This window comes from Notamacropus eugenii, chromosome 1 (assembly GCF_028372415.1).
Source record: "Notamacropus eugenii isolate mMacEug1 chromosome 1, mMacEug1.pri_v2, whole genome shotgun sequence".
Lineage (NCBI taxonomy): Eukaryota > Metazoa > Chordata > Mammalia > Diprotodontia > Macropodidae > Notamacropus > Notamacropus eugenii.
Window position 1 is genome coordinate 11,436,983 of NC_092872.1, and position 27,759 is coordinate 11,464,741.

A 27,759-nucleotide genomic window follows, 5' to 3' on the forward strand; every position below is an offset into this window, starting at 1 on the left:
GCTTCCTCACAACCATCATGTGAGATGCAGCACAAGTCAATTGATCAATAATTACTTATTAAGCTCTTACTGTTGCCTCCTCCCATTTTACCAATGAGCAGCCTGATGCTGACAGGTTAGCTGTCTAGGAAGGCAAGATTTGAACCTAGACAATGGGTGTGCTGATAAATGTTTAACAACTGGCTCCCCAGGGGGAATAACGTACACACGATACACTTGTATGTTGAAGCTACAACATTCGTATTTTTCTTCATTACTTTCCTAAGTCTAGAGTTTAGATAATTAACAAAAAAATAAATCAAGCCCTGGTCTGTAGTGTTTACTGATTTCCCAAGTATAAATGCCAACACTAAAAATTTAACCATTGAGTTCTCAGTGAGCTGGCTCCAGCACACCCTCCAGGACCCAGTTCTCCTACTCCAAAGCTAGTGGAATAAGTACTCCCCTGTGGTTCAGTATAAATCACAGTTGGACTTGGAGTCATGAAGACCTGAGTTCAAATCCTACCTCAGGACTTACCTGCTGTGTGACCCAGGGTAAATCTTATCCTCAGTAATAGCACCTACCTCCCAGGGTTGTTGTGAGGACTGAGTGAGGATGTATACAAAGCGCTTAACAAACCTTAAAGGGTTATGTTAGCTGTTGTTACCACTTACCATTACCCTGCAGCCCCCACTTAGCGCTCTCATCTACCATGAGGACCATTAACATTGTCATCCCACCCTCATCCTCAGCAGAGTTTCACCACTCCAAGCTCTGGTGGAAGAGGCAAACAAGCCAATGTTTTGTTCATTCTTTCCTCTCTCCAATATTCAGGAGGTCTGATGCTGGTACTGGCCCTGGGCCTCCTCACTGCAGATCTCTATCTGCCTTGGAAGGGCCTCTCCTGAGATTGCAAATAGCTGGTTCCACTTTCCCCCTTCCTTCCCTCCTCCTTTTCTCTTTCCCTCGTCCCTCGTCACCCTCACCTCCTTCAAGTCCCTAGGGCCTCAGGCAGGGAGAAAAGCAAAGCAGATGAGTCTGCAGAGCAAGTAGTTAGAGAGGGTTGTTTGTTTGTGTTGGGTGGCAGGACCTTTCCCAAACACCAACCTTCCCAGTCCTCAGAAGGAAGACAGAGCTGGAACAAAGAAATCAGCCTACAGCAAGGGGGAGAGTGCGGTGGGCAGCTAAGCGCTTAGATCATATTACTGGGAAGGAGAGATTGGAGTCATTTCCCCTCACTGACACCCACTACCCTTTCTACCACTATCATCACACTACTACCCCCACCCTATGATCCTCCATAGCTGGAGGTTATCCCATAGTATGATGGAAAGATCTTTGGGTCTGGAGTCGAGACATGCGAGCTTAAAATTTAACCTCTGATACTCATCAGCTGTATGATCTTAAACAAGTCTCTTTTCCTCTGTGGAGCTGAGTTTCTTCATTTGCAAAATGGGGATACCAACATCTATACTATCTATCCTCTAGAGCTACTTTCCAAACTTGTAAAGAGCTTTTCCCTTTCTTTGGGTCCTATCACCTCTCTCTGTGGAGTTCCCATAAGACAAGGGGCTCCCTAAGGAGGTGAACCCCAGAAGTCCTGCCAGCCCACAAGGGCTGCAATATTTTCACCTTCATGTCACTCAATTCTCTATCATCTCCTTTCAATCAAGAGGAGAGCAGTGACCACCATGCACAAAGGTAGGGATCAGATGCCATGACTTTCAGACAGATGACCCAGACAATCCTAGCTCCTTTCTTCTCCTGAATCTGACACCAAGGAATGGATGGGAGATAAAGTCACAGCTGGGAGGCTTTAGACATTATATAGTCCAATCCCTTCATTTTATAGAAGAGGAAACAGGGGTCCAGAGAAGGGAAATTACTTCCCCTAAAACGCACAGGTAACAATTCAAATAACCCATATTAATGAAAATGCAAGCTTTAAGGTCGACAAAGCCCTTCCTGAAAGCATCCCTGTTATCAACAAATATTATTATTTCCATTTTATAGAGGAGGAAACTTAAGATTAGAAAGCCAAGGGGACTTGCCCAGGGTCATGTAGTTAATAAACATCAAAGCCGACATCTCTCCTGACTCCATGTCCAGCAACCTTCCTGGAACAGAACTGGGATTTAAACCTGGGTCCTCCAAATCCAGGTCTCTCATCACTAAGAGGCCTTGGCCCCCCAGGACCACCTGTAAACCAGGACCCTCTTCTCTACTAGTTTCAGGCAGGAGGAGGATTTGTGAAGGGGGAGTGTGGAGGAGTCAGATCTGTGGGAGAAGAGGTAATGGGAGTCGGGCAGTGAGGGAAGGATGTGGATATCTGTTCTTTCTGAATCTGTCAGCATTTTTTCCTCTTCCTTCCCAGAAGATAAGACTCTTCCTTGTGGAAAGTGTAGAGGGAAAGCCCAGAAAGAGCCCAATAAGCAGGATTGACCACCAGAGAGATGAACAACAAATCCTTGCCCCGAGCCAAGAAATAAACCCAGGGGATGGGGAAGTATGGAGAGAAGGAAGGAGGGAGGGACTCTGAAATCAAGGAATGCATAACACTCCCTCTAACCCAGGGATTTCTTAACTTGAGGGTCCATGAACTCGATTGTTTTTTTTAAATAGACTTTGATAACTATATTTCAATATAAATGGCTTCCTTTACGATGCCATGTCTTTAATTTTATGCACCTTAATCCATTATTCTGAGAAGGGGTTCATAGATTTCAAAGAACCTCTGGTCTAGGATCATTCCTCCACCTGGTATCACCAGCTATCTAGGCATCTTCATCAATTGGCTGGGATCTTGCTGTTTGTTTTTTGTATTATCTTAGATCTTCCAATCACTCACGAAGAAGACCAAACAGCCACATATTGTGGGGGATGGTGACCCCTCAGTACTGCTCCCAGCCACAACAGAGGCATAATGTTGTATATAGGAAGAAGGGTGATGATCGTACTCAGCTGTTTAGGTCTACATCTATACTCCCAGGGCCATGATGGCCATCCAGGGTAAAGAGAAAGCTTCCCAGGCAGAGAGCCTCCCGAGGGGCAGACACACATTCTCCCTACCTAAGATTTTGCCCTTACATTGATTCTAGCATTATCTGTGATCTTCTAAACCAGGGGCTAGTGGATGGTAGCACAATTTCTGGATACCCCTTCTCCCATAGGATGTTAGCCTACCTCCCAAGGTATTTACAGCTATTTCCAGAGGTCATCTCTCCCAGCTCTCGTAATACCATATGGTCAGAGAAGAACCAATGGTCTTAATAAAGACCTAGAGGGAAAGATTCATTTACTCTCTCACTAATCATTCATTCACTTAATCATTGGTTCATTCATTCACTCCCTACTCATTCATTTACTTACTATTCACTGGTTCCTTCATTCATTCACCACAATTCACTTATTTATTCACTCATTCATTTACTCACACACAACCATTCATCCAGTAAATTCTTATTAAGTTCCTCTGTATTAATCCAGTGCTAGAGATTATTAGGGAAAGAAAGGAGTGGAAGCCACATCATCTGCCCTCAGTAAGTCACTAGTTTGACCCAGGGTCACATACTTAAAAACAGGAACTAATTAGAGACAATACAAAGTAGGCCATACTCAATGTTACGGTGCTGTAGATAGGGTTGTGGAAACTCAGAAGAGTAAGAGATCACCGTGCATGGTCAAGGAAGACTTCTTGGAGAAGCAAGACTTAAGTTGACCTTTGAAGAACTAGGAAGAATCTGAGGGAAAGAAGAAGCTGAGAGAAAGGGGGAATGTTCCGGGCTGGATGGGTGGGGCAAAGCCTGGGCAAACGCAGTCAGGAAAGACTCGGGGGTTGTATCTGCTTCTGACCTAACCCCAATTCCTGTTGCCATAGCTCATTCCAACCTCAATGGACAGGTCCCCATCCTTGGTGGGTTTCAGATATATCTCTCTCCTGAATGCAGGGAACCAAAGGAGCTCTAGTGGGAATTGGAGGGTTAGACAATTGGGTCAATTGTCCAACTCTTAGGTCTTATGAAGGTCCTACCAGACTCTGGTGCCTCTGCCATACCATTGTTCCTTCCAAAGACCGGTGTTTCTATGGGTCTAGCCTTACTCCCTCTTCCTTGAACAGCAGGTTGAGGCAGCAGAGAATGGTTTGTTTTTTTAATAACTAAAGAGACCTGCCTACAGAGCAGTAATGCATTGTCAGACAGTCTACTCCTAGCCCTTTGACCTCATAAATATGATTCCAAAAGGAAAGGTGGGTGACATGAAATCCTCTGACCAAGTGGGGCAGGCTAGGCTGGGACCCAAGTGAAGGGGGAAGGGGCAACAGCTGGTTGGAGACATCTGGAGCTATCCAGGCTAGGGAATGAGAAAAGTAAAAGGCCTGACTCAAGGAGAAAACATAAGGACAGGAAGATACACATAGAGAAACCTACCACATGTGCAAATCCATAAAGATGCACCCAATACAAACATGTGATATACAGGGATTTAGACAACCCAGAGAAATACACACAACACAGAGACAAAACATATAGACGTCCAAATATGGTCAAGATTCATGGCTCATCTATGACCAAGGTGAGGGCTCAGTTTGGACACCTGACCCCTTTAACAATAAAGACTGATAATGATACATTCACAAATTCCCTGCACAAACTCACCCCAAACACATAGGAACATAAATCTAGCTTGGGAAAAAACTTCAGAGGTCATATAGTCCAATTCCCTCATAAAACAGATGAGGCAACTGACTTGTCCAAGGTCACCCAGGTAAAGAGTAAGCATTCAGACATACAGAGACATTTAGGTCTAATCAGATGCTCATGAATGCAGGTTTTGCACATGTTCTGAACAGAAGGACTACTATATAGATGATCTAATATGCTATATAAACATGCGTTGCTACTCAAAATCACCAAATCTCAGAGCTGGAAGGGGCCCCAGAGATCATTTAGTCCAGCCTGAACAAGAATCCCCCTACATGTTGGTCAAATAAACAACACAGAAGTAGTCTAGATCCTAATTCCAAATTTCACAACAGAATACAGTTGTATAACTAAGCATCATTATCATATGCTCTCGGAGCACATGGAAAAGGCAGGGTGCTCTGGGGACAGAGAGTTACAGTCTAAGCTACGGTATGTCTCTTCTCTGAATGCTCAGCCTTGGCCCTGGTCCCAGCTCTCTGGCAGGGTGGCCAAAAAGAGACTGGAAACCCCCAGAGATTATTGAGTCTGTCCTTTGGTCAACTAGTTGTTTGGCTAATTGATTGGCATGAAAGCCATGAAGTCAGCTAGAATGTCCAGTTACGGGTCTATCAGTCAATTATACAAGCAGTGAGTTATTCCATCGTTGGCTGGCCTATCAGTCAGTCACTGAAGCCATCAGTCACCTGGTCAATCATCTAGAAAGCTGCTGTTCAATCAATCAGTCAGCTTATCAGTTGCTCAAGTGATCATTCAGCTGCCTAGTCGTACCAAAAAGAGATGTACCTTAGGTTCTCAGGGGGGAGATCCAGGGAGGAAAGACCCACTCCTTCCCCTTTGTTACCATATAAATGACAAGGAGCAGAACCCCATCCCCAACTCTGCTATTCATTTTTTTCAAGGAAATTGGGGTCTAGAAAAGGACAAGTTCTCTCTAGGACAATCTTAAATATTGCAAGTGCACAGCAAGGTACAAACATCCCACCTTGGTGATGGTGTGAAAGAGGATAAAGATGATGATAAGAATTATGATGGTGATGAGGGGTGACATAATAACAATAGTGCTGATAAAGATGGTGGATGTTGTGATGTTAACAGTGATGAAGATCGAATGAGAGTGATGATGACATGGCAGATGGTAATGGTGATCAGGACAGAGATGACAATGATGAAAACGGCAGTGATGGAGATAGAATGGGAAAGCATGTCTTTATTAAGTGCTTGCTACGTGTCAGGCACTCTGCTAAGTCCTGGGAATACAAATAGAATATTTCTCATACAGTTCCCATTCTAACGGGAAAAGACAATATATAAAGGATGATTTGTGTTCATGTTCTGTTGACATCAACCAGAAAGGCCAGATAGCACTTAGATTATGGTGATGGTGGCAATGGTGGTAGTGGTAATGGTAAATGGCAATCATGATGATTTTAGGAGATCGGGCCCTTACCCTCAAAGAGGTCCCAGCCCAATGACAAAATACAGTGAAAACAGACACAGATCACAGCAACAACAACATCTCAACAAATACAAATAATTATGGTGCAAGTGGAGACCTTCATGGTATGTAGATACCAGCTAAAGAAATTATCAGAATGGAGTTAAACAGAGAAGGTTTCATGGAGAAGACTGGGGGAAAAAAACATTCTAGAACTGGAAACCCCAAATAGCCAGTGAGTGAATCCAGAGATCATGTCCTCTTTCCCTCTCCTCTTCCCAAAAACATATTTTCAGCAGCTTCTCCCAGCCAGCCACTGCCCCTCCCCATGGTCCTCAGTGCTTAGCCTTCATCACCTCCCCACTTCCACATCTCCTGCCTTTTTCTGACTGTCTAAAGCTACCTTCTCCCTGTCTGTCCCCACCCTTAGTCCCTGCTGGTAGCTTGGGAAGGGGGAATTGAAATGAAATAAGAGTAGACTCGATCCCTAGGGGGCTAAGGAATGCTGTGGGTAGATGTGTCACGCCATGTTGGCTGGGCAAGAGCCAAGGCGAGTGGCGGGGCCTGGGGAGCTTGTGGTTGGGCCCTAAGCCCTCGGGAAAGCCAGGAGGAGAAGGCGGGGAACAGGCATTTGGTTCCAATTGAGGGAAGTCTGGAGCCAAGCCTGCTGTGAGGGAGCCCCCCCACCCAGGCCCTCTCTTCCTTTCACAGCATACGAACACACACATACACACACACACACACACACACACACACACACACACACACACACACATACACAGTCCTAGACAGACATGTGGGCACATATAGAAATGTATAGAGGCAACCATATACAGCCACACATTTTAGACAGACCTATATGTTTACATCCAGAACAAAGCAGACACATACACACAAGCTCCCACATACTCAAATGTTTAAGTACCACAATGGACACATAGACACACAGAAGACACATAGGAAATTCACAGATACAACAAATATACCTGTGCTGGCACCCTAAACACGAATGTATACCCATACATGCATGGACTCATAGACATTTTCCCACAAATACATTCACCTGCACAGGTATACACATACAAAGACACACCAACCCGTATCAATGATGTGCACAGACATGCAGAGACACACATCGAGGATTCATACATACACACTCACTGCTAACTGAAACCAGGAGAAATCAACTCTCTTCAGAGCCAATTGAATCATCATTGGCCCTGGAAGCCTTTAGTGCCAGAGAGATGTGGTCAATTAACTTCTCCCTCCAGCCCCTGACTCCCCCTTCTCCTCCTCAACCCTCCCTCCCAGCTCCTGTCTCTCACTCCTACTTCACTTGTCCTCCCTCCCTCTCACAGGAACCCTTGGCTGGGTAGCCTTTCTTGGCACTGTTTTCCCCATCTCTTGTTGCCTCCCATCAACCTTGTAGCCTCGTAGGAGGCCTTAGAAATCCAAACATCCCATTTCTCCCTCAAACACAGGGAAGGTGGCAACTCCCAGCAACTTCAGTGGCCCTTCCCTGTTCAGAATTCCATAGCTATCTGAGAAGAGATGCCATCTGTGCCCTGTATGATCCGGAGAGAAGGGAAGAGAGGGACAGTTGGGGAAAACCTCCAAACTTTCCCCTGTTTTCTGAGTCTCTGCTCCCTTGATCACCTTTATCAAGTCTGGGAATTCTCAGATATAGGGTCAATAAGATCCAATTAGACCCCCTTGGGTCAGGATGTTACTCTCTGCCTGGATCACTGTAAAAGCTTCTCCAAAGTATAGAGTATCAGATCTGGATGAGGCTATAAAGATCATCTTATTCATCCCCCTCATTTTAGGGAGAGGAAAGAGAATTCCAAGGCACTAAAGTGATTTGTCCAAGATCACATTATTAGTGAGACAGTTTATATTTCATACCATCTCTTAAGAGGTCTCTTGTCTTTACCCTTTATCTCTTCCTATCCATCCTTCACATGCTACCGGACATCTTCTTTATTTATATTTCTAACTGGGCATTTCCCTCTGCTCAAAAATCTTCAGTGGTTCCCACTTGCCTCCTGAGAAAATTTCAGTCTCCTTTTCCTGGCATTCAAAGTCCCACATATACTGAGACCATCTTCTGGACCCAGTAAGTGCTTAGTAAAATGTTTGAATTGACTTGGATTAGACTGAATTGAGTTGAATTTGCAATCCAAAACTATATAGCTATGGTTTTCTTAATACTTCCTTGTAAAAAGGAAGAAAATTGAGAGACATTCTTAGAGAACATTGCGAACAGGTTAGAAACTTACAGAAATACTTTTGGAACAAGCAGTTATCAATTCCCCAAGCAATAACAAATGCCATAACAGGTGCACACCATGAGATTCGTAATCAGAAGTGGTGTGCCTCAGGAGAAAGCCTATGAAATGGCTAAGATCCAAGGTGGTATTCCATGAACTGAGCCAACAGCAGGCTGACATGAAGTGCATAAGCAGTGACTGAGTCCTGCAAAGTTGTTCATGGAAATAGGGTTTAGGATGGTAATTTGGGACTGGGTCATTGCCGTCAGAAATTACACAAGGACTATGCACAAGGAGTACAGATCTAGTGATCGATAGAAATGATTCCAAGAAATAGCAGACTCTCTGCAGCCTCACTGCAGATTGTATAAAAATTAGGGCCTGCTATGTACCTAGCAAGATGACCTGGGATGGCTAATCTCCACTCTAGAAATACAGATCTCAAACTGTCCTGGAGAACTCAACCAACGACCTGTATTGAAACCAGTCCATTATCACTAACAGTACTGTTGCCTGGACCTCACAAATTTTAAAAACATTTTTGATAAATGTCTCCATCCCAAATATGTATAATCTCCAAATGGCATGGAACAAACCATTTTCAAAATATAGAGACAAGGTATAAGAAATCAAAATCTTATGGGAACAGGATGAGGTTTTGTATCATTCTCATCATACTGTCTACTACTGGAGTTTTCCTAAGGATGTTTTCAGTGAGAATGACCTGATATCCAAATTTTTTTATTCAGCTACAAGAAGCAGTAATTTTATTCACTGAGTAAAAAGGAATAAATAAATAAAAGATAGTGGCTTGCCCCTTGAACTTCACCAAACAAGATGAGAATAAGTTTATATGAAGGAGAGGAAGAAGACAATGCAACATGGCCAGTAATTCAGGGATGTCCCAATTTGTCAGTGCTGTTGCCCAATCTGACCCTCCAGATCAAAACTCCTTTGCACCTTAGTAATAATAATGTTGTTGGTGTACAGTCATTTTGGTCATGTCTGATTCTTTGTGACCCCACTGGGGATTTTCTTAGCAAAGATACTGCAGTGGTTTGCCATTTCCTTCCCCAGCTCATTTCACAGATGAGGAAATGGAGGTAGACAAGGTTAAGTAATTTGCCCATGGCCAGGCAATTAGTGTCTGAAGTCAAATTTTCGTTCAGGTCCTCCTGACTCCAGACCTGGCACTCTATCCACCATGCCACCTAGATCCCTTACAACAACAACTCTGAGATTTGCAAAGCCCTTGTCATACATTATCACCTTTGATCCTTACGTTCCGGTGAAGTGGAGGCTATTAAACGACGAGGTAAACGACAGATAAGATTTAGGCAGATTAAATGACTTACCCAGGTACACACAGCTCATAGTAGCTGAAGCAGAATTTGAAACTAGCTCTCCTGACTCGACATCCAACACTTATGAGGGACTGACTTACAGAACCTTGCACTTGGGAATCATACGATCACAGGTTGGAAGCTGGAAGGAACCTTTCACAGGCTATGTTGTCCAACTCCCTCATTTTAAAGATGAAGGACCTGGGGTCTAGAGGAATAAAATGAGGAAGACTCATTGATGGGAGTCTTTCATCGAAGGACAGTCTTGTGAAAGAGGATCCTATTGGACTTGTGATGGTTGAACCCAGAGGGCAGAATTAGGAGGAAAGGGTGGACATTGCTAAGAAGGAAGGTTAGGCTTGGTGCAGGAAAGGTTTCCTAACAATTAGAACCATGTAGGCTGCAAGGGAGAATGAATGAAATAAGACCTCATCTGAGATTTTCAGGCAAAGTCTGGTGAGCCGTTAGGGATCACTTTTTTTTAGGTTGAAGTTAAACCAAATGGTCTTTGAAGCTCCTTCTAATTCTGAGATACTGTGGTTCTGGGACAGTCCCTTATTAGCCATCAAGAGCTATTGAAATGTGAGTGGCTTATTAATAACAGTATTCATAGTTTAATTCATATATCAACTGTAGCACTGAAACAGCTCTAGAAATGGGAGCTGCTATTAATTTTGTCATTATCAGTGGCCACCCTGGAGATTTTGAGGTCCTGGACTTGACCTTCCTGGCCAGCCCTTTCTCCCCCCACCTTCTAGCCCTCCTTTTCCCATGCCCCCAGGTCATCTGGAGGCCCTGAGAAAGGGGTTTCCGGGTAGGTGTGAGATCTGGGGCCTCGGTGTAAGGAAGTTCTGGAATACTCTTAAAAGGCAGCAGCTTTAACCCTTTGGGCCCAGAATCATGAATCAGAAATGAAAGGAGGGAGGTTTCCAGAGCCCCAGTTGTAACCTCAACACAACCTTCTCCCAGAGGAGAATTACTCAGGTCCCATTACGTGGCCTTCCTTCCAACTTTTCAGGTGATGTGGTTTTCTGAATCTCATATAGGATGATACACTGTCCCCACTTAGGAGGGGGACATTGACTTGCCCAGGAAAAGGGGAGGGAAAGACAAATTATACTGTTTTATTTGCATGATTATTGGTATATGTTTACATTTGAGATTCTAAACCAGAGAAGATGCAGTGAATGTATCACTAGGGTCTGTTCTCATAGCCAGATGGCTTCCCTCTTTTTTATATGGAAAGACACAAGCAGAGAGAGGGGTAAAATGTACCAGAAATGCTCCTCACATACTCCCTGTCCCCAAATATCACCTTCACGGCTTCTCATGCTCTCAGAAATGTCAGCCTTCTTAGACTCACACAATGTTAAAGCTGTAATCTTTGGTCATTAGAATGGAAGCTCTTTGAGAACAGTAACTTCTTTCTTTCGGCTTGTATTAGTACCCCAGTCACTTAACATGCTTCACAGATAGGTTGTGCTTAATAGAACACAGAATGTTAGAGTTGGAAAAGCCTTTAGAACACAGAATGTTAGAGCCAGAAGGAGCCTTAGAACAGACATAGAACATAGATTGTTAAAGCTGATGAGAAACCATCTAGTCCAACTGGTCTTTAAATATCCAACCCTAGATTTAAATTTAAATATCCAGCTGAGCTGGTCTTTAAATATTCAATATTTAAATTAAATTAAATATCTTTAAATATCCAACCCAACTGGTTTTGAAATATCCAACCTCTGCCATCGCGTCAGTCACCTCAGGATGAATCGCTACTAGGGGAGTTTACAAAGTGCTTTCCTTGCCAAAACTCTCTAATGGACTTGGCATCATTATTATTCCCCTCATTTTATAGATAAGAAAACTGAGGCCCAGAGAATAAAAAGGGAGGGGAGGATCATACACTTGAAAGTCTCCCAGACCAATAAGTTACTGGGGAGAAGCAGGATAACAAAGATACAAAGATAGATCAAAACAGCTGGACCTCAGACCATCCCTCTTCATTCACTCCTCAGGACAGCTCCGAGTCCCCCATGACCCTTTGATGAAGATTATGTGTTTAGTTAGAGCACCAGGCCTGCAGTCAACAAGACCTGAGTTCAAATCTGATCCTCAAACACTTACTAGCTGTGTGACCCTGGGCAAGTCACTTAACCCTGTTTGCCTCATCTTTAAGATGAACCAGAGAAGGAAATGGCAAACCACTCCAGTATCTCTGACAAGAAAACCCCAAATGGGGTCACTAAGAGCTGGATGCAATTGAAATGATTAACCACCAACAACATGTGTAGCACTGTGTCCCTGGTCTCCAGGGTTCTTCTAGAACCATAGTGACTATCCCCAGTGTCTCTGGGAGTAGCTGAGGAAATGGAATGTCCCCAGGCTTCATGAATGGAATGTCCCCAGGCTTCAGGGATAGGATCCCTTTGGACTGAAAGTTTTCCCTGCTCATTGGATGTCTGGTGGGACTGGGCAGGAACTGGGCTCCTCCAGGAAATGATGGCAGGGAGAATGTGGGAGGAGACACTGAGCCTTGAGGCCAGAGGCAAAACCTGGCAGGACCCTGGGCTTCCTCATAGACTCATCATAGAACCTCAGATCTGGAGGTCATGGGGCTTAAGCGTAAAAAAGAGTTTAGAGCTCATCTGGTCTCATGTCCTTATTTTGTAAGGGAAGATCTAGAGAGAGGAAGTTACCTACCCAGGCTCATGCTGGTAATAAACAGCTAAGACAGGATCCAAGCTCAGGTCCCCTGACTCTAAATCAGTATTCTTTAGACACCTTAGAACATGAAACTTGGAAAGATTTTAAAATATGGTCTTAAAATCAAGTAATCTGGATTCTAATCCCAACTCTGCTGTTTGACCTTAGCTAAATCACCTCACGATTTTTGGCCTCAGTTTCCCTAGATGTAAAATGAAGAGTTTGAGGTAGGTGATCTTGGAAAATTCTATATTCAAAGGGCTCATCCTGCTCAAGCATCCTATGCCCTGTGTTCTAAGGTTCTGTCTGGCTTTAACATTTTATGAGAATTAGTAGCTTTGTGAACGAACATGGCCAAGGGATATAGGGCTTCAAGCAAATCTATTAACCTCCCTGATGCCCAGGTTCCTCATCCTAAAAATGAGAGAATTGGACTGGACTGCCTTTGTGGACCAAACAAAACCTATAGTCCTCTCTGAGTTTCAGTTTTCTCATTTGTAATAATACCTAGAGCAGGACAGTGTGGTGGTGCCATAGTGCACAAAGTATAGGACTGGAGTCAGGAAGACTCATCTTCCCAAGTTCAAACCCAGCCTCAGACACTTACTAGCTGCATGACCCTGGGCAAGTCACTGAACTCTGCCTCAGTTTCCTCATCTGTAAAATGAGCTAGAGAAGGAAATGGCAAACTCCTCCAGTATCTTTGACAAGAAAACCCCAAATGGGGTCAGGAAGAGTCAGACAAGACTGAATAATACCTAGAAAATCCATCTTACAGGGTTGTTGTGAGGATAACTATACAAAGTACTTTGTAAACTTTAAAGTTCACAAATGTCAGCTAAGACCACGATTTCAGTCTCATCTTGCTGTACAGTGAAGCTCAGGTAGAAATGATCCTGGGACAAGTTGCCATCCTGGCATTACTGTTTTGTTGCTAGGTGGCAAAGTGGATAGAGCACTGGAGGACCCCAGAAAGACCTGAGTTCAAATCTAGCCTCAGACACTTAATAAGTGTGCAACCTTGGTCTGCTTCAGTTTCCTCATCTGTAAAATGAGGAAATGGCTACCTTCCAGGGCTGTTGGGAAAATCAAATGAGATATTGGTAAGGTGCTTTACAAACCTTAACACACTATATAAATGTTAGCCGTTATTATTTAGCAGTATGGGACTGTTACACAGATAGATAAAATGATTGATTTTTTAATAATTGAATAAAACAGTGGGATATAGTACTAGAAGAGCTGAAAGCATCCTTGGGATCACTCCAGCAGTAGATAGGACCATGTACATGTTTGATATCCACCTCATCCCAGTCCCTCGTGGGTCTGAAGGCTTTCACTAGCTCTCTGTATTTTGAGAACTCTTCATTTCCCATCGTCTGGAGGTTAGTCTTTTTCAGCATAGCAGCATCTATTAAAAGAAGTTAGCTCTGAAATTTCTGTGGTCAGTGTCATACGTGGGAGGGACGGGAGAGATCATTTGGTCTCTGCTAATACTCCAGTTTCAATAGTTTATTTGTTGAATTCTCAAGGCTACTTTGAAATTAGAATTTGTAGTAGAGTTGTGTCATTTCAAGAAGAAAAGAAAGTACAGCCCCTGATGAATTATATAAATCCTGGGACCTTGAGAGTCTGGCTAGGTAGTGGGTAGGCACTACACTTTTGAAACTAGCCATAAGTCCAACAGTTTCTAATATTTCCTTGCAAAGTCTGCGTCAGGAAGTCCGGACGCCCTAAGAACGAGTTTGCTGTCGTTTCTTGTAGCAATGATCTGACCTCACATCCCTCTCGCAAACTCCTCCCTTTCTTCAAATGAATCTGTTAGACTCCGCCATTTGTTCTGTAGACTTCATTCTTGTTTAACGTTTCTTCCAGATCTAAATATTTAATCTAACGAGGAACAATTCCCACGAATCAAACCTTATGGATTAAGGCAAAGGAGGGGAATTGGCCACTCCAATCACAAGCCCTAGAAACTAGAGGGAAATTGCAAAATGCAGAGGTGGGGGTCTAGAGCTGCTGAATGTTACATACACTGTCAGCCAAGGCTGCTTTGTGGCTCAATTTTCCTGAATTTTTTTTTCTTTTTTCCAGGAAGAGTTTAACAGCATAGTGGGGTAGAGGGAGGGTGGATATCAGGAAATGACTGTGGTATTTTGTTTAAAGGCATCAATTAAGGCTTTTTGCTTTGTTTGTTTAAGGTAGAAAGGCCAGTCACCAAAAGCTGCTGAGCTTCAAGGCAGTATGGCCAGTCTAAGTTCTAACAATAATAGCTAGGATCTAGATAGAACTTTAAGGTTGACAAAGTACTTATCTCATTTGATCCTCACAATTACCCAGGGATGTGGGTGCTATTATTATCCCCAAAAGTGAGGAAACTGAGACTGATTTAGTGACTTGCCCAAGGTCACACAACCAGTAAGTGTCTGAGGCAGGATTTCAAACTCAAGTCCTCCTGACTACAAATCCAAAACTCTATCCGTTGTACCACCTTGATGCCTCATGGCCAGGAAGAATTTGGAGGATATTCAGAAAAGAATCCTCCAGGATTGATTGGCAGTAATAGACCAGAGGGACCTTTTCTCCTCTTCCTCCCCCCAACTCCCTATGGCACATTTAATAGACAGTAGAGGTATGATGAGGTCTTGGGAAAATGCCAGCATAGGAGTCAGGAGACCAAGACACCAGCTGTGGATGACCTTGGACAAGTCATAGAATCTTTGGGTAGCAAAGGAATTTAGAGACTGTCTAGTTCAGCTGATCGTGTTATCTTTTCCTATGCCTCAGTTTCCCCTAGAAAACAGAGATGATCATCTTTTCACTAGTCACCTTACCCAGCTGTTATAAACCTTAGAGTGTCAGTGGCACCTAGCCATTGAAAATAAAAGGACTCTAGACACTATCTAAACCAGTGGTTCTTCACTTATTTGTGTCCTGGACCCAAAGTCTTGGACCTGGTGGTCTGGTGACAGTTAAGGAACCCTTCTCTGAATAATGTTGTTAATGCATAAAACAATGCATCAGATTACAAATTGAAAATCATCGAAATAATTTTCAATTTAAAAAAAATGCATGGATGCCAGGCCAAGAACCCCTAAATCCAACCTCCCTTCATTTTGCAAAGAAGGAAATTGAGACTCAGAAAAAAAAATTATTGGCCTAAGGCCTCACAGCTAATAGGTAGCAAAATCAGAATTTACACCTAGGTGGCTCAGTGGATAGACGGTTGGGCCTGTGGTCAAGAAGACCTGAAATCAAATCTAGCCTCAGATGTTTGCTAGTTGTATGACCCTAGGTAAGTCACTTACCTTCAGTTTGCCTCTGTTTCTTCAACTGTAAAATGGGAATGATAGCAGCACCTACCTCCCAAAGTTATTGTGATAATCAAGTGAAATGATATTTGTAAAGCTTTTAGTCTCGTTTCTGGTGTGTTGTAAGTATTATATAAATGTTTGTCCCCTTCTTATTTCAAATTTAACATTCATCCTGTGACACCACAGAACGCTAAATAGAGAAAGAATTAGGCTGCTACACTAAGGGTCCTTAGAAAATGAAACGTAGTGCCATAATAAATAGAGCCAGGAGGAATCTTGGGGGTCATCTGGGCCACCCCTACTCTCCTCCTCACTTCACTAAGCCTCCGAGGGGTAACCGGGATTGCCAAGTTCAGACAGTGACCATCAAAGCTAAGGCCTGAGTCCTGGTTTCCTGACTCCCAGCCCCAAACCAATTCCATTGTAACAAATCTTCCAGACCATAGAGGCTATGGATCCCAGCAGGAGCTGTCTGCTGCAGACAGGGAGGGAGTGGCAAGTTGGGTCCGGCTCCTTGTCTACTCAGGAAGTCCTGCCTACAATCTAACCTATCCCCCTTCTTCCTCCTTCCTCCCCGTAGGTGGATGCTGATGATGTCATAACCAAGGAGGAGCAGATCATCCTCCTACACAATGCCCACGCCCAGTGCGAGCAGCGCGTTAAGGAGGTCCTCAGGGTCTCTGGTGAGTTGGGAGTTTCCCAGCATGCAGCATGACGGCAGACTTCATTTACATACGCTCCCTGGGAGGCCAGCACCTCCCTTGTCTGCCACACCTCCAAGGCTGCCCAGGGGAAGGAGGAGCAGCTGAGAAGCCGCTTCCCAGCCCGGGTTTCTCTGTTCAGTGCCCCTCTGGACACCCACCTTTACTGGGAACTCACACTCAGGTCTTTTGGTAGGAATTCCAGGGGTATTTCTACTATACAAGGCTGGGGGAGGATAGCACTGGAATCCAGTCCCATGGAGAGATCTCCAAACACCTGGCAAAGCTATTTCCACTTGAAACTGTTTCTGGGACCCTTTCCTGCAGCAAATTGAGCCCATCTCTGGACAGAGGGTTCTTAGAATCATAAACTTAGCCTCTTTAAAAAATTCTAGAATCTTGGGATGACAGAATCACCAAATCTCTGAACTGGAAGAAATCTCAGAGGTTTAGGCCAACCCTGTGTGGGAATCATCTTTCTAGCTTCCCTGACCAAAGGATCCTTCAGTTTACTTGGACCCTTCCTCTGACAGGGAACTCACCACCTCCCAAAGCAGCTCAGGACACTCTTGTCACGTCAGGCAGTTGTGTGCATGCCCCGCTGAAATCAGCCTCCCTGTAACTTCTACCTACTTAGCCCTAGGTTTGTCCTCTGGAGCCCTCCAAATAAGCATAATAAGAGTGTCCCACAGTGAACTCCTGAGATTTGGGAGCCTCTCCCTTCACTAACTTTAGTACAAACATCCTCTCCCCTGGATGGGCCCAAAACTTGATCAGTTCACACCAGAAACTTCCTGAGGTTAGGGTCCTGGTTTCCCAATCTTCCCCTTCAGTGCAGAGGCTTCGCTGGGGAAAGGACTTTGTCTCTCCCCTAGGTTGAGGACACCCTGAGTGGGTGCTCCCCTGGCTCCCTCCAGACCATTTATCTCCTCTTCCCCTCCCCCATCTCTGCTCCTTAAGGGGCCCAGACTACAATTCCAGGAAGCAGTGATTGGGGCTAATTAGACACCATTAAAGCCACCAATTCTTGTCTCTCTAATATTATTAGTGGTGGCCAGGCCACCAAACAGAAGACAAACACAGCTATTTCCTCCCTTCCGTTCCAGTCCCCCAGGGACTGGTTGGGGAGGGGGTATTAGAAGGTGATGGGGGCAGTGAGGAAATCTGTAGTGCCCAATAGGAGGAGAGAGGACAAAGGCCAAAGTCCCCGTCACCTGAAGGGGAGGGACTTCCACAGCAAGAGCTCACTTTCCATTAGAAGAGGGGCTTGAGGGTCACTAGGGTTTTCTCTTTTGAGTCCAGGCTGTCAAGCCAAGTGTTAAGCATTCCTTCAGTTTTTTGGAATGCACAGGGAGCCCCTAGGCAGGGGGAGACACACCCCTTGTCCTCTGGTCCGAGGGGAAGACGGCCTTTGCCAACAGTGAATCCTGGCTCTGAAGGGAGTGCACAGGCTTTGCCCTAAGGAAACCCCATGGTCTGGGGGGAGACAGCCCCAGCCTCTGCCTTCAGGGCACCCCTAACTTGAGAGAGCAGAGCAAGGACAAGGATTCTCCTTTCCTAGAGAAGAGCCTATGACCGGGTCTGCTTTAGATGGTTTAGGTAGATTAAAGATGATCCTGAGATAAAGCTCATGTCCCACGGCTGGGCTAGGCTCCAGCAGACCTAGGTTTGTTCCCTACCTACCGATCCTGCTCCCTCCCCTCCCCACTCACTGCCACTGAGTATCCTATAGGTATGGAAGGGATGGGTAAGTTGAGCGATGAGAGACAGAGTTGTCCGAGAAAGACATCCAGCTCCAAGATCTAATCAGGGGAGAGGTCTGAGGGCTAAGGAGGGACCATCGGTCAGTGCTCCGTCTTTGACAGAGCTCAGGAGTCAGCCTGGGGCTGGTGTCAGGTCTCTGTGACCAGGGCTAGGGCTCAGCCCAGAGTGGGGTGACTTGTCAGTTGGGGACGGAGCCTTGCTTTTCGCTCTTCCACCCTGACTCCTCAGCGATGGACTATCCTCTGGTCCAAACCCACGACACTATGCATCCTTACACACACAAGCCCTACACACAGACAGATCCCTTCTGGTTCCTTCCTCTCTTTCTCTCTGTCTCTATGTGTTTCTTCCTTGCTACTTCTCTCTCTCTTTTTTACCTCACACACTCCTCCCCCCATTTTCCTCCTCCCCCACCCACTCCAGTTTCCTCAGCTCTTCTACAAACACAATTTCCATCCAAAGACCCTCCCCCTCTCATTCCTGCCCCAGCCAGCCTGCCCACTGCCAGACTTTTCACCCATCTCCTTCCCTTCCCGAATGTCCTTCTCAACTCTGTTTTGTCCCTCCCCCAAGAGAAACTATTCAGGGATTCCCTGAAACACCCCCCCCCCCTTTTAATGTGTTCCCCACCTGGCCCAAGGCAAAAGGGAAGAAACAATAATAGAAGTTTAAAAATACTACACACAAGTCTAGACAGACTTTCCCTGTGTCTGTCTGTCTCTCCCTCTCCCCCTCTCCTTCCCCCCTCCCCGTTCTCCTCCTCCCCGTTCCTCTTTTCCTCTGTCTCTCTTTCCCCCCACCCTCCTCCTCTCTCAGTCTCTCCCTCTCAACCTCTCCCCCTCCCTCCCTTTCCCCTCTTCTCTTTCCTTCTCCCTTCTTTCCTCCTCTCCTGCTCCCTGTCTCTCTCCCCCTCCCCTTTGTGGCCAGGCCCCAGCCAATCCAACAGCATCCCAGCCATCCCAATGGTTTCCAGATATTGGAGGCCCAGCAAGAGGAACCAGACTTGACGCTGAAGTGAGAAGGATTTGAGTCAGATGTGAGGAAGTCCTTTCCAGCCAGGAGAGAAGCTGGGAATCTTCCATGCAGAGGGGTGGGGAAGGAGAACCTCAGGCACCTCCACGTACAGACCCCGCCCCCCAGGAGCAGGAGAAGTCTCAGATAAGGAGCCCCTTCCCCAGCAGGTACAGGGCCAAGCCGCTAAGAGCAATGCTCAGCTGAAAAGGGGGCAGGAGTTAGGGTGAAGCCTGAAACAGATCTGCGCCCCCATCCCCATGCCCTCCCGATTGAGGGTCTAGCAGCTGGGATAGAGGGAGGGGCTTACAGAATGCCTCCACTCTTCAGTTCTGTGCCTAGAGCCCATCCCTGCAATGCTCGTTGTCCTTCTTTGGACATCATCTCTCCTTGAGCCCCTCAATTCTGAAAGACAGACACACAGCCTCTAGCTTCACTTTTCTCCTTAACCTTGCCCTCTCTCTCCTTTCTTCCCTGATGTAGGATTTTGATTTAATTAAATGATCAATCGATCATATGTTCAATGGTTCTAAACATTTTCTTTTAATGACACAGATGTTTAACTCTTTAATTGACACAGGAGTTTGGTTGACCCCCTCATTTCCCCTGTTTACTTTTGCTTCTCAATCTATTCCTACCCCCTTGCAACTAATCAGAAGGCCTTCTACAACTCTAATACTTAGCGACCCCCCTTTCCCCCCCAATGCGGGAAGGCATCAGCAGACTCACAGTCAGTGGGGTCTAACGCTTCTCCATGGCGCTATGGGGTCATTTTGTTCAACCCCCTGCCTCTGAGAAGATAGTTCCATAGCAATCAGATGGGGGGGATGGTAGAGTTTGGGGTAAGGGGAGGCAAAAAGGCCAATTAGAGCCTTTGTGCAGAATAATGACACACACACCCCTTGTTTATCTGCCAGAACTTGCTGAATCAGCCAAAGACTGGATGTCGAAGTCTGGAAAGGCAAAGAAGGAGAAACCTGCAGAAAAACTTTATTCCCAGGCAGAGGAGGCTGGGGAAGTGTCTGACAGGAGCCGGCTCCAGGGTAGGTACCACCCCCACAGGCCACAGGCCCCCAGGGATAGGGGGGCTTCCCACTGGGGCACCCTGGTCCTGACTCTTCCCATTCTGCCAGCTTGCCTCTCTATCGACTTCTCTGTGTATCTAATTGTAACCTGATCCATAATAGGAGAAAACAAAGATATGAAATAATGGAGAGGATATGGAGTAATGGAGAGAGGTCAAGGCTGAGTCAGAACACCTGACTTTTAGTAATGGTTCAGCTATGGCCTTGCTTTGCAACCTTGGGCAGATCCCTTCCCTCCTTTGGACCTTCATTCCCCCCTTTGCAAAATGAGGGTTTGGGAGTACGTGACCTTGTAAGGTCCCTCACAGATCCAAAATTCCAAGATGGATAATTTTCCTAAAATAGGTAATAAGCATGTGCAAAGTAAAGGAGGCTTAAGGCAAGCCATCAGGCCCCACGGGATAAGAGGGGATCACAACAGGGACTCCCAGAAGTCTGCAGGGAAGGCTTCCTGGAGGAGATGATCCTTGAGCTGGGATAGGAAAGATGGAGAACAGTTAAGGAAGCAGAGAGGCCAAAGGGTGGGAAAGCTTCTTAGATCTGCAGATTGTTAGAGAGGTAAGGGACCTTGGAGCTCATTGACTCCAGCCCACTCATTTTATAGAGGGGGAAACTGAGCCACAAAAATGGAAAATACCTTGTTCAAGGTCATACAGTTGCAGAGACAGGATTCAGTCTAAGTAACCTGGCAGAGCAGGAGACTCAGACTTAGTCCCCACACTGTTTGGAGGAGGGGGAAGGGGTACAGCTTATAGACCAGATAAATAGATTTGTCTGGATAAGATTTTTAAATACATTTCAAGGATCTGGACATTGGGGAGTGGGGAGGAAGAAGGGAGAGTCAGCCTTCAGAAGCTGGAAGAGACTTCCCCCCATGGGATTAATCCTGAAAGCCTCCCTGGAAGAAATCTCAAGTTAGAATGAGGTAGAGGAGCAGCATTGGGAGCTAGGACAGCTGGGAAATTTTTGGCCTAGGTTGGAAAAGAGAAAAGGCCCAGAAAGGGGACACAGTTCCAGGGGGAGGAGAGTGGGAAAGGGCTGAGGAAGCCTTGTTCCCAGCCTAGGCTGTTCCCTCCCTCCCATCCACAATCCAAAGAAAACAGGCTGGGAGAAGGGGGAGATCCTAGCCAGGAACCCTAAAAAAATGCAGATCTGGAATTGAAGAAAAAGTGAGAGAAGCAAGAGATGTGGGAGAAAAAGGCAGAGAGAAGGGAGAGAAAGAGGTTGATCTAAAGACATGAGGAGAGAGAGGCTAAGGAAAAGAGAAGTGTAAGGGGGAGAAAGAGAAAATGAGAAAAAACAGGTTCAAGAGAGCAAGAGATGGGGAGAGAGCAAAGGAAGAAGGAAGGAAGGAAGGAGGGAGGGAAGAAAGGAAGGAAGGAAAGGAAAGAGGAAGGGAAGAAGGAAAGGAAGGAAGGGAGGAAGGAAGGAAGGAAGGAAGGAAGGAAGGAAGGAAGGAAGGAAAGAAGGAAGGAAGGAAGGAAGGAAGGGAGGAAGGAAGGAAGGAAGGAAGGAAGGAAGGAAGGAAGGAAGGAAAGGAAAGAGGAAAGGAGGGAGGAAGGAAGGAAGGAAGGAAAGAAAGAAGGGAGAAAGGAAAAAAGGAAGGAAAGAAGGAAGGAAGGAGGGAGGGAGGGAAGGAAGGAAGGGAAGGAGGAAGGAAGGAAGGAAGGAAGGAAGGAAGGAAGGAAGGAAGGAAGGAAGGAAGGAAGGAAGGAAGGAAGAAAAAAGAGAGTGAAAAAAAGAGAAAAAAGGTAAAGGAAAGGCATAGAGCAAGACAGACAGGTGAGGGAGAGATGACACATAGAGAAAGCAGAACTCCAGATTGTTTGGTGCCCAGTGGCCTTCTGGAGCTAGATTCCAGCTGCAGCCACATCTGTGGAGCAGTGGTTACCTGGGGTGGCTTCCCATCCTCCTGGCCCCCTCCCCAGGCCACAGGATCCCTCCCACACTCCCCCCAGCAGGCCAAGGTTTGGGAGGGTATCAAGGAGACAAGGGGATATTGTGGGGTGAGGCATTCGGGAAGCAGGAGTTGGGGGAGTCTTGGGAAGGGATGTGGCCAAGAGGATGGACCAGGCCTGGGACAGAGTCCCTTTTCATGGGGGCCGGCTGTGAAAGCCTCTTTCCAGGTTGGGGGGTGGGGGTGGGGTGGGGAACAATCCAATGGTTAGTATCCTGTGGTGAGAAGGAGAGGGGAAAGTTGGAAAAGGCTAGAAGAGGGGTCAGAGGCATTTCCTGGGGTGGGAGGACTCCCCTGAAAAGAAACAGAGCAAGTGAGATGATGGGTTCCCAAGCCACCTGAGGTCACATAGCAGTTTTGTAACCTGATCAGCCTTGACTACAGGTAGGGAGGCAACTATCTACTCTGTGTAGTGGGAAGTTCTCCAGAGAGGCCTCTGGTCCAACAAAATCTCCCCTGTCAGTCTGGTCTACTCCTTGAGTGTCCACCATTAGCATTTCCTTCTTTTGAATTAAGGCATCCCCCTCTCTAGGTCTATGAAAAAAATAGCAACGTCTTATTACAAGTCCTGGGTATTTTCCCATCCAGCGACTCATTTTAACATGACTTCTTTGTGAAAGCCTTCACTACTAATTGATAGAAACTGAGAAGTCCCAGAGAAGGTAAAGGACTTACCCAAGGCCACACAACAAATACAGCCTGGACTGGAACCCAAGACTTCTGACTCCCAGGCCAGGTCACTCACTTCTTGTAGAGGTCAAGCAGCTGGATGATTGAGAATGAGGAGGTTTTAACTGGAATTGTGGCTTTGCTACTTCCCAGCAGTGGGACCCTGAGCTTGTCCCTTTCTCAGAGTACCAATTGCATCATCTGCAAAATGGGAATTCTAATATTTTCCCTCTCTCCCTTACTGAGTGGTGGTAAAAGAAATACTTTATAAGTCCTTAATGTGCTATTAGAAATAGAAGTCATCATTCTAGATACAAAGGGGAAAAGTCTCACTCATTTGAAACAATTCTCAGCCATCAACACAAGTGCTCATTAAGTTCTAGGATGGTCTTGTTTTCGATGGTAGTTCCTTGAGAACTAGACTGGCAAAGGATGGAAAAACTGCCAAGGCAGGGTGGAAGAGGAAGGTCTGGGCTTGAGGGGCTACCACTGAGGTCCCTAGATGAGTTGAGGGGTGTTTATAATGGGGAAAAGAGCCCTGGGCTAGAAATCAGGAGACACCGATTCTAGTCCCAGATCTACAAAAAACTGGCTATGTGACTTTGCAGATCACTTCATATCTCTGTGTTCCTCAGTTTCCTATTCTGCAAAACAAGAGGACTGAGCTTCACAATGCCTGAGGCTCTTTTCTATTCTAACATTTGGGGTTCTAATGTCCCTTTCAGTCCTAGCATTCTGGGTTCTACGTTCTAATGTCCCTTGTTTTCCTGATAGTCTCTGCTCTTAGAAGACAGCTAGATGGCATAGTGAATAAAGCACTGGACTTGAATTCAGGACTCGAGTTTAAACCCAGCCTCTTACTCACTGTGTGGCCCCTGGGCAAGTTTCTCTCTGTGTCACAGTTTCCTCATCCTTAACATGGGGATAGTAAAGGCATTTACCTCCCAGAGATATATGCAAATTGCTTTGCAAACCTTGAAGCATCAGCTATTAATTGTTCTAAGGTCCTTTCTGCCACTGACAACCTCAATAACTATGTTTTAAGGTTCCTTCTGTCCTGTCTTTTGTCCTGCGGGCTCTTTCAGTTGTGGCATCTTATGTTCTAAGATCCACTGCAGCCCCTCTGTTCTATGACCTTAGGTTCCTTCCAGCTCTGACATTCTGAGATTCTGAGTCAAGCCACGGGTGAGGGCTGGAGTGAAGGTAGGGAGGGGCAGAGAGCAAACTACTCCATTGGCTTTGGGCCAGGCATGCCAGCAGCTCTCTCCTCCACTGAAGTGCCTCTGGACATTAGTCTCCGTGTCTGGCCATGTGGGTCTCCAATAGTATCTATGCCCCCACAGATGGCTTCTGCCTACCTGAGTGGGACAACATTCTGTGCTGGCCTGCTGGAGTGCCAGGCAAGGTGGTGGCCGTGCCCTGCCCTGACTACATCTACGACTTCAACCACAAAGGTACACCCACCTTGGCGCTGCTGCCAGCTTTCACCTCTGCCAGAAGGGAGCATAAGAAGGCTAGGTGTGAAGCCTTCCTTGTCAGGTGCAAGGGACTTATCTGGAACCTGGCTTCCTCAGTGATGTCTCTCCCTTTCCCTTCCCTCTCATCTTTCCTTCTCCCTGCTCTTTGCTTCCTTCTCTCCTCTCTTTTCTGTTCTTTCTTCTCCCCCTCCTTTCTTCTTAATCCTTTCCCCTCTGTCCTCTTTCTTCTTCCCCCTGACTTCTCCCTTCAATCTTTTTTCCCACGGGTCATCTCTCTTTCCTTTCTCCTCCCTCTTCTCTCTTCTTTCCTCGTATCTCATTCTTCTGTCTTTTCTTCTTCAGCTTCTCTCCCCTTTCCTTTCTTTTCAGCCCTTTTCACTATCTCTTCCCTCTGTTCTCTTTGACTTATTCTTTCTGAGTCCTGATTTTCTCTTCTCTCTCCACGGCATTTGTCCCTCTCTCCTCTTCCCTCTCATCTGCTGCCTCTCCTGTTCTCTTTCCCTGTCTCTTCTCTCACCTTAATTCTCCTTCAACCTTTCCTTGTTATCCTTCCGACTACTCCCCAGATTACCTGGCCCCATAACTAAGGCACTTCCTGGAATCCCTCAGAGTTACTGGCCTGGACATACTCTGCCTTCTTTTATGTCTCACCAAGGAGAGGAGAGTGGGGAGCTAAGGAGGCAGTAATAGTATGGGAAGGCTTTCTGGCAGAAAAATATTCTCCAGAAATTGGGAGGAATGGTCCCAGCTGCCTGCTGGCCCAATTCCTCACCCACCAGGCCTCCTGTCCCTTCTCCCTTCCTTGGCCAGGCCGAGCCTATCGGCGCTGTGACAGCAATGGCAGCTGGGAGCTGGTACCTGGGAACAACCGGACATGGGCGAATTACAGCGAGTGTGTCAAGTTTCTGACCAACGAGACCCGGGAACGGGTACGTGTTTATGTCTTCATCTTCTGCTCTAAACTCTGACCCAAGCATAGGGCACCTTTCCTCTATGCCCAGTAGGGAACTTAACTCTGAATTTAGGGAATTCCCCAGCCCCTAGCTGACCCTTCCCCCTTGTTTTCTCCAGGGTTCTGACAACCATGTCTTGTTCCTCTGTCCCTCATCAACTATGAACTAAGTTTCCCAAAGGTCACTTAAGGTCCAGAGTCAAGGATGGACAGCTCAGTCCCTGAACTCAGGGACCGAGTGGAGAGATACAGCTCTTGACCCCAGGGAGCCTCTGATCTGAAGGAGAGACATAGGACCTGCTCTGATGGAGCCCTAACCTAAGGGGGAGACCTAGCACTGTCCTCTAGGAACTTATCGTCTAGAACTCATGCATATTAAACACATAAAACACTGTATGAACAACTGGGCAATGTTGTGGTTCTAACTGGAAAAGTGACAGGAATTGGAAGGAGGGAGCTCAGTGAGGGTCAGAGAAATTGGAGAAATCTAAACAAATCCCAGAATGTCAGAGCTGGGAGGGCCTCAGAACATGTCAGTGTAATGAGGGGCCTTATTGAACCTCAGGGCTGGGAGGGACCCTTTTGGGAGGAATCAAAAGTACAGAGAGAAATTAGTTTGACCTATGCATGGGGCAAGTAAGAGAGCAGCAGCTGAGCAGAAGTAAAGAGCAGTGGAGAGAGAGAGAAGGTTGGATGGGAGGATGGGGGGCAGATTATGAAGGGCTTCCAATGCTGAGCTAAAGGATGGGGGATGGGTTATCCTCCAATAGGGAGCTATTGAAGGTTCTTGGGCAGGGAATGAGCCAAATAAAAGTTGGAGACAGTCGGGTGTGAGGCTATTTAGAGACTTAAAGTATACCAGACACCTAGTTCTAATCCACTGTCCCTGCCTCCCCAGAATCCCTCTCAAAGCTATTTCTAGCTCTACCTACAAAGGGTCAGAGTGTTTGGTAAAGGGGGGAACCTGAGGACGTTGTAGTTTGCCTAGAAAAGCAAGGAACTGCTCTGTTCATCTATTTCTTCATCCCTGCAGAGTAAAACAGAGGCCAAAGTGAGATGACATAGAGATCATGGAGCAGAGAAGGGGCAAATCTATCCCTCTGCATCAGAAAAAGATAATGGTGTTCCTCACACGTGCTTACTGGGGAAGGGGAGACATCTCCCAAGGCCCCTGGGAGATAGTTCTCAGAGCTCCAACTTCCTGGGCCAAGGTTTCTGTCCTGTCTTCTGCGCTTGGCACTGTTCCCCCAAAGGAGACCATGAACTGCCCTAAGGTCCTCCTTATTCCTCCACTTTTCCTTCCCTGGGCTGACGAGTAGCCCTCTCACCCATCTCTCTGTTTTCCCATCATGACTCGTACAGCCGCAGATGGACTGGGGTGGGTTGTGAGGGGACAGTACTAGGGAATTGAGTCAGATCTCTCCTATTCTTTAACCTCTTCCAGAAAAGGTGAATTCATCACCACCACCATCCCCATCATTTACCTCCCTGCCTAGCCATACATTCTCTAAACATTAAGGCCCAACACTGTCCTAGGCACTGAGGGAGACAGAAAGTGTAGGTAAGAACCTTATTGCCTTTGTGGATCTTACCATATGGTAGGGGGATAAGACAGAAAGATGGATAACTCTAATACTCAGTATTCCCCAATGATGGTTTGAATGGTCTTCCTAGTGTCTGACCTCAGTCCCTCCAGTTCTAGTCAGAGCTTCACCTTCTCTTGCTCCATCCTTTGAGAAGGTAAAAAGAGATATAGATATGGATATATATGTGCATACATCCATCCATCTATACTTATACATATATACGTGTGTGTGTGTGTGTGTGTACCGGGTAGCCCTGAGACTTACCCCTTTCCTTCCCTATTTGTCCTAAATAATGTCTCCCATTTCCTTTAGCACTTTAAGATTTAGAGTGTCTTTCTTACAATGGCCCTTGTGAGATAAGGAGCGTCTTTATCCCTGACTCCCAGATGAGAGGTTAATCAGCCAACCCAGGACCACAGAACTAGTAAAACATCAGAGCTGAGCCTGGAACCCACCATGAGTGCTAGATGTAGGGGGAGGACCTGTTCTAAGGGACTTCCAAGGTGATAACTAGCCAATATAATCAACACCTATACTCACGGCAGAGGCCTAGGGGATGTACACTCCAACCCCTCGTCGCTGACACCCCTCGCTACCCCATTCTGCAGGGCCCTATCGCCTGCCAAGGAACACACAATGGGGATTTTCATGTCCCTTGTGAAGAGGCCAGGGAAAAGTGACTGAAATGAAATAGGAAAGGAAGAGCAGGATAGAAGGCCTCCCTGGCCTGCTTTGGGGACCAGGACAACAGATTCATTCCTCTCCTCCCAGTCTGTGGCTGGGCTTCAACCCCCCTCTTCTCTCCC

The 27,759-nt window shown here is 46.2% G+C and overlaps 1 protein-coding gene across 5 annotated transcripts in view; it reads left to right on the plus strand.

Annotated features, from left to right (window-relative positions):
* PTH1R (parathyroid hormone 1 receptor) overlaps positions 1–27,759 on the plus strand; it is a 73,425-nt gene that overhangs the window by 22,392 nt on the left and 23,274 nt on the right. For 4 of the 5 annotated variants that reach the window (XM_072653291.1, XM_072653319.1, XM_072653300.1 and 1 more), the window contains 4 exons: positions 16,331–16,433; positions 20,144–20,269; positions 24,281–24,391; positions 25,226–25,344. In XM_072653291.1, the coding sequence (XP_072509392.1) occupies positions 16,331–16,433; positions 20,144–20,269; positions 24,281–24,391; positions 25,226–25,344 (459 nt within the window). Of the gene's footprint in view, positions 1–16,330; positions 16,434–19,222; positions 19,397–20,143; positions 20,270–24,280; positions 24,392–25,225; positions 25,345–27,759 lie in introns of those variants that run through there. The other variant, XM_072653328.1, reaches the window with a different exon arrangement.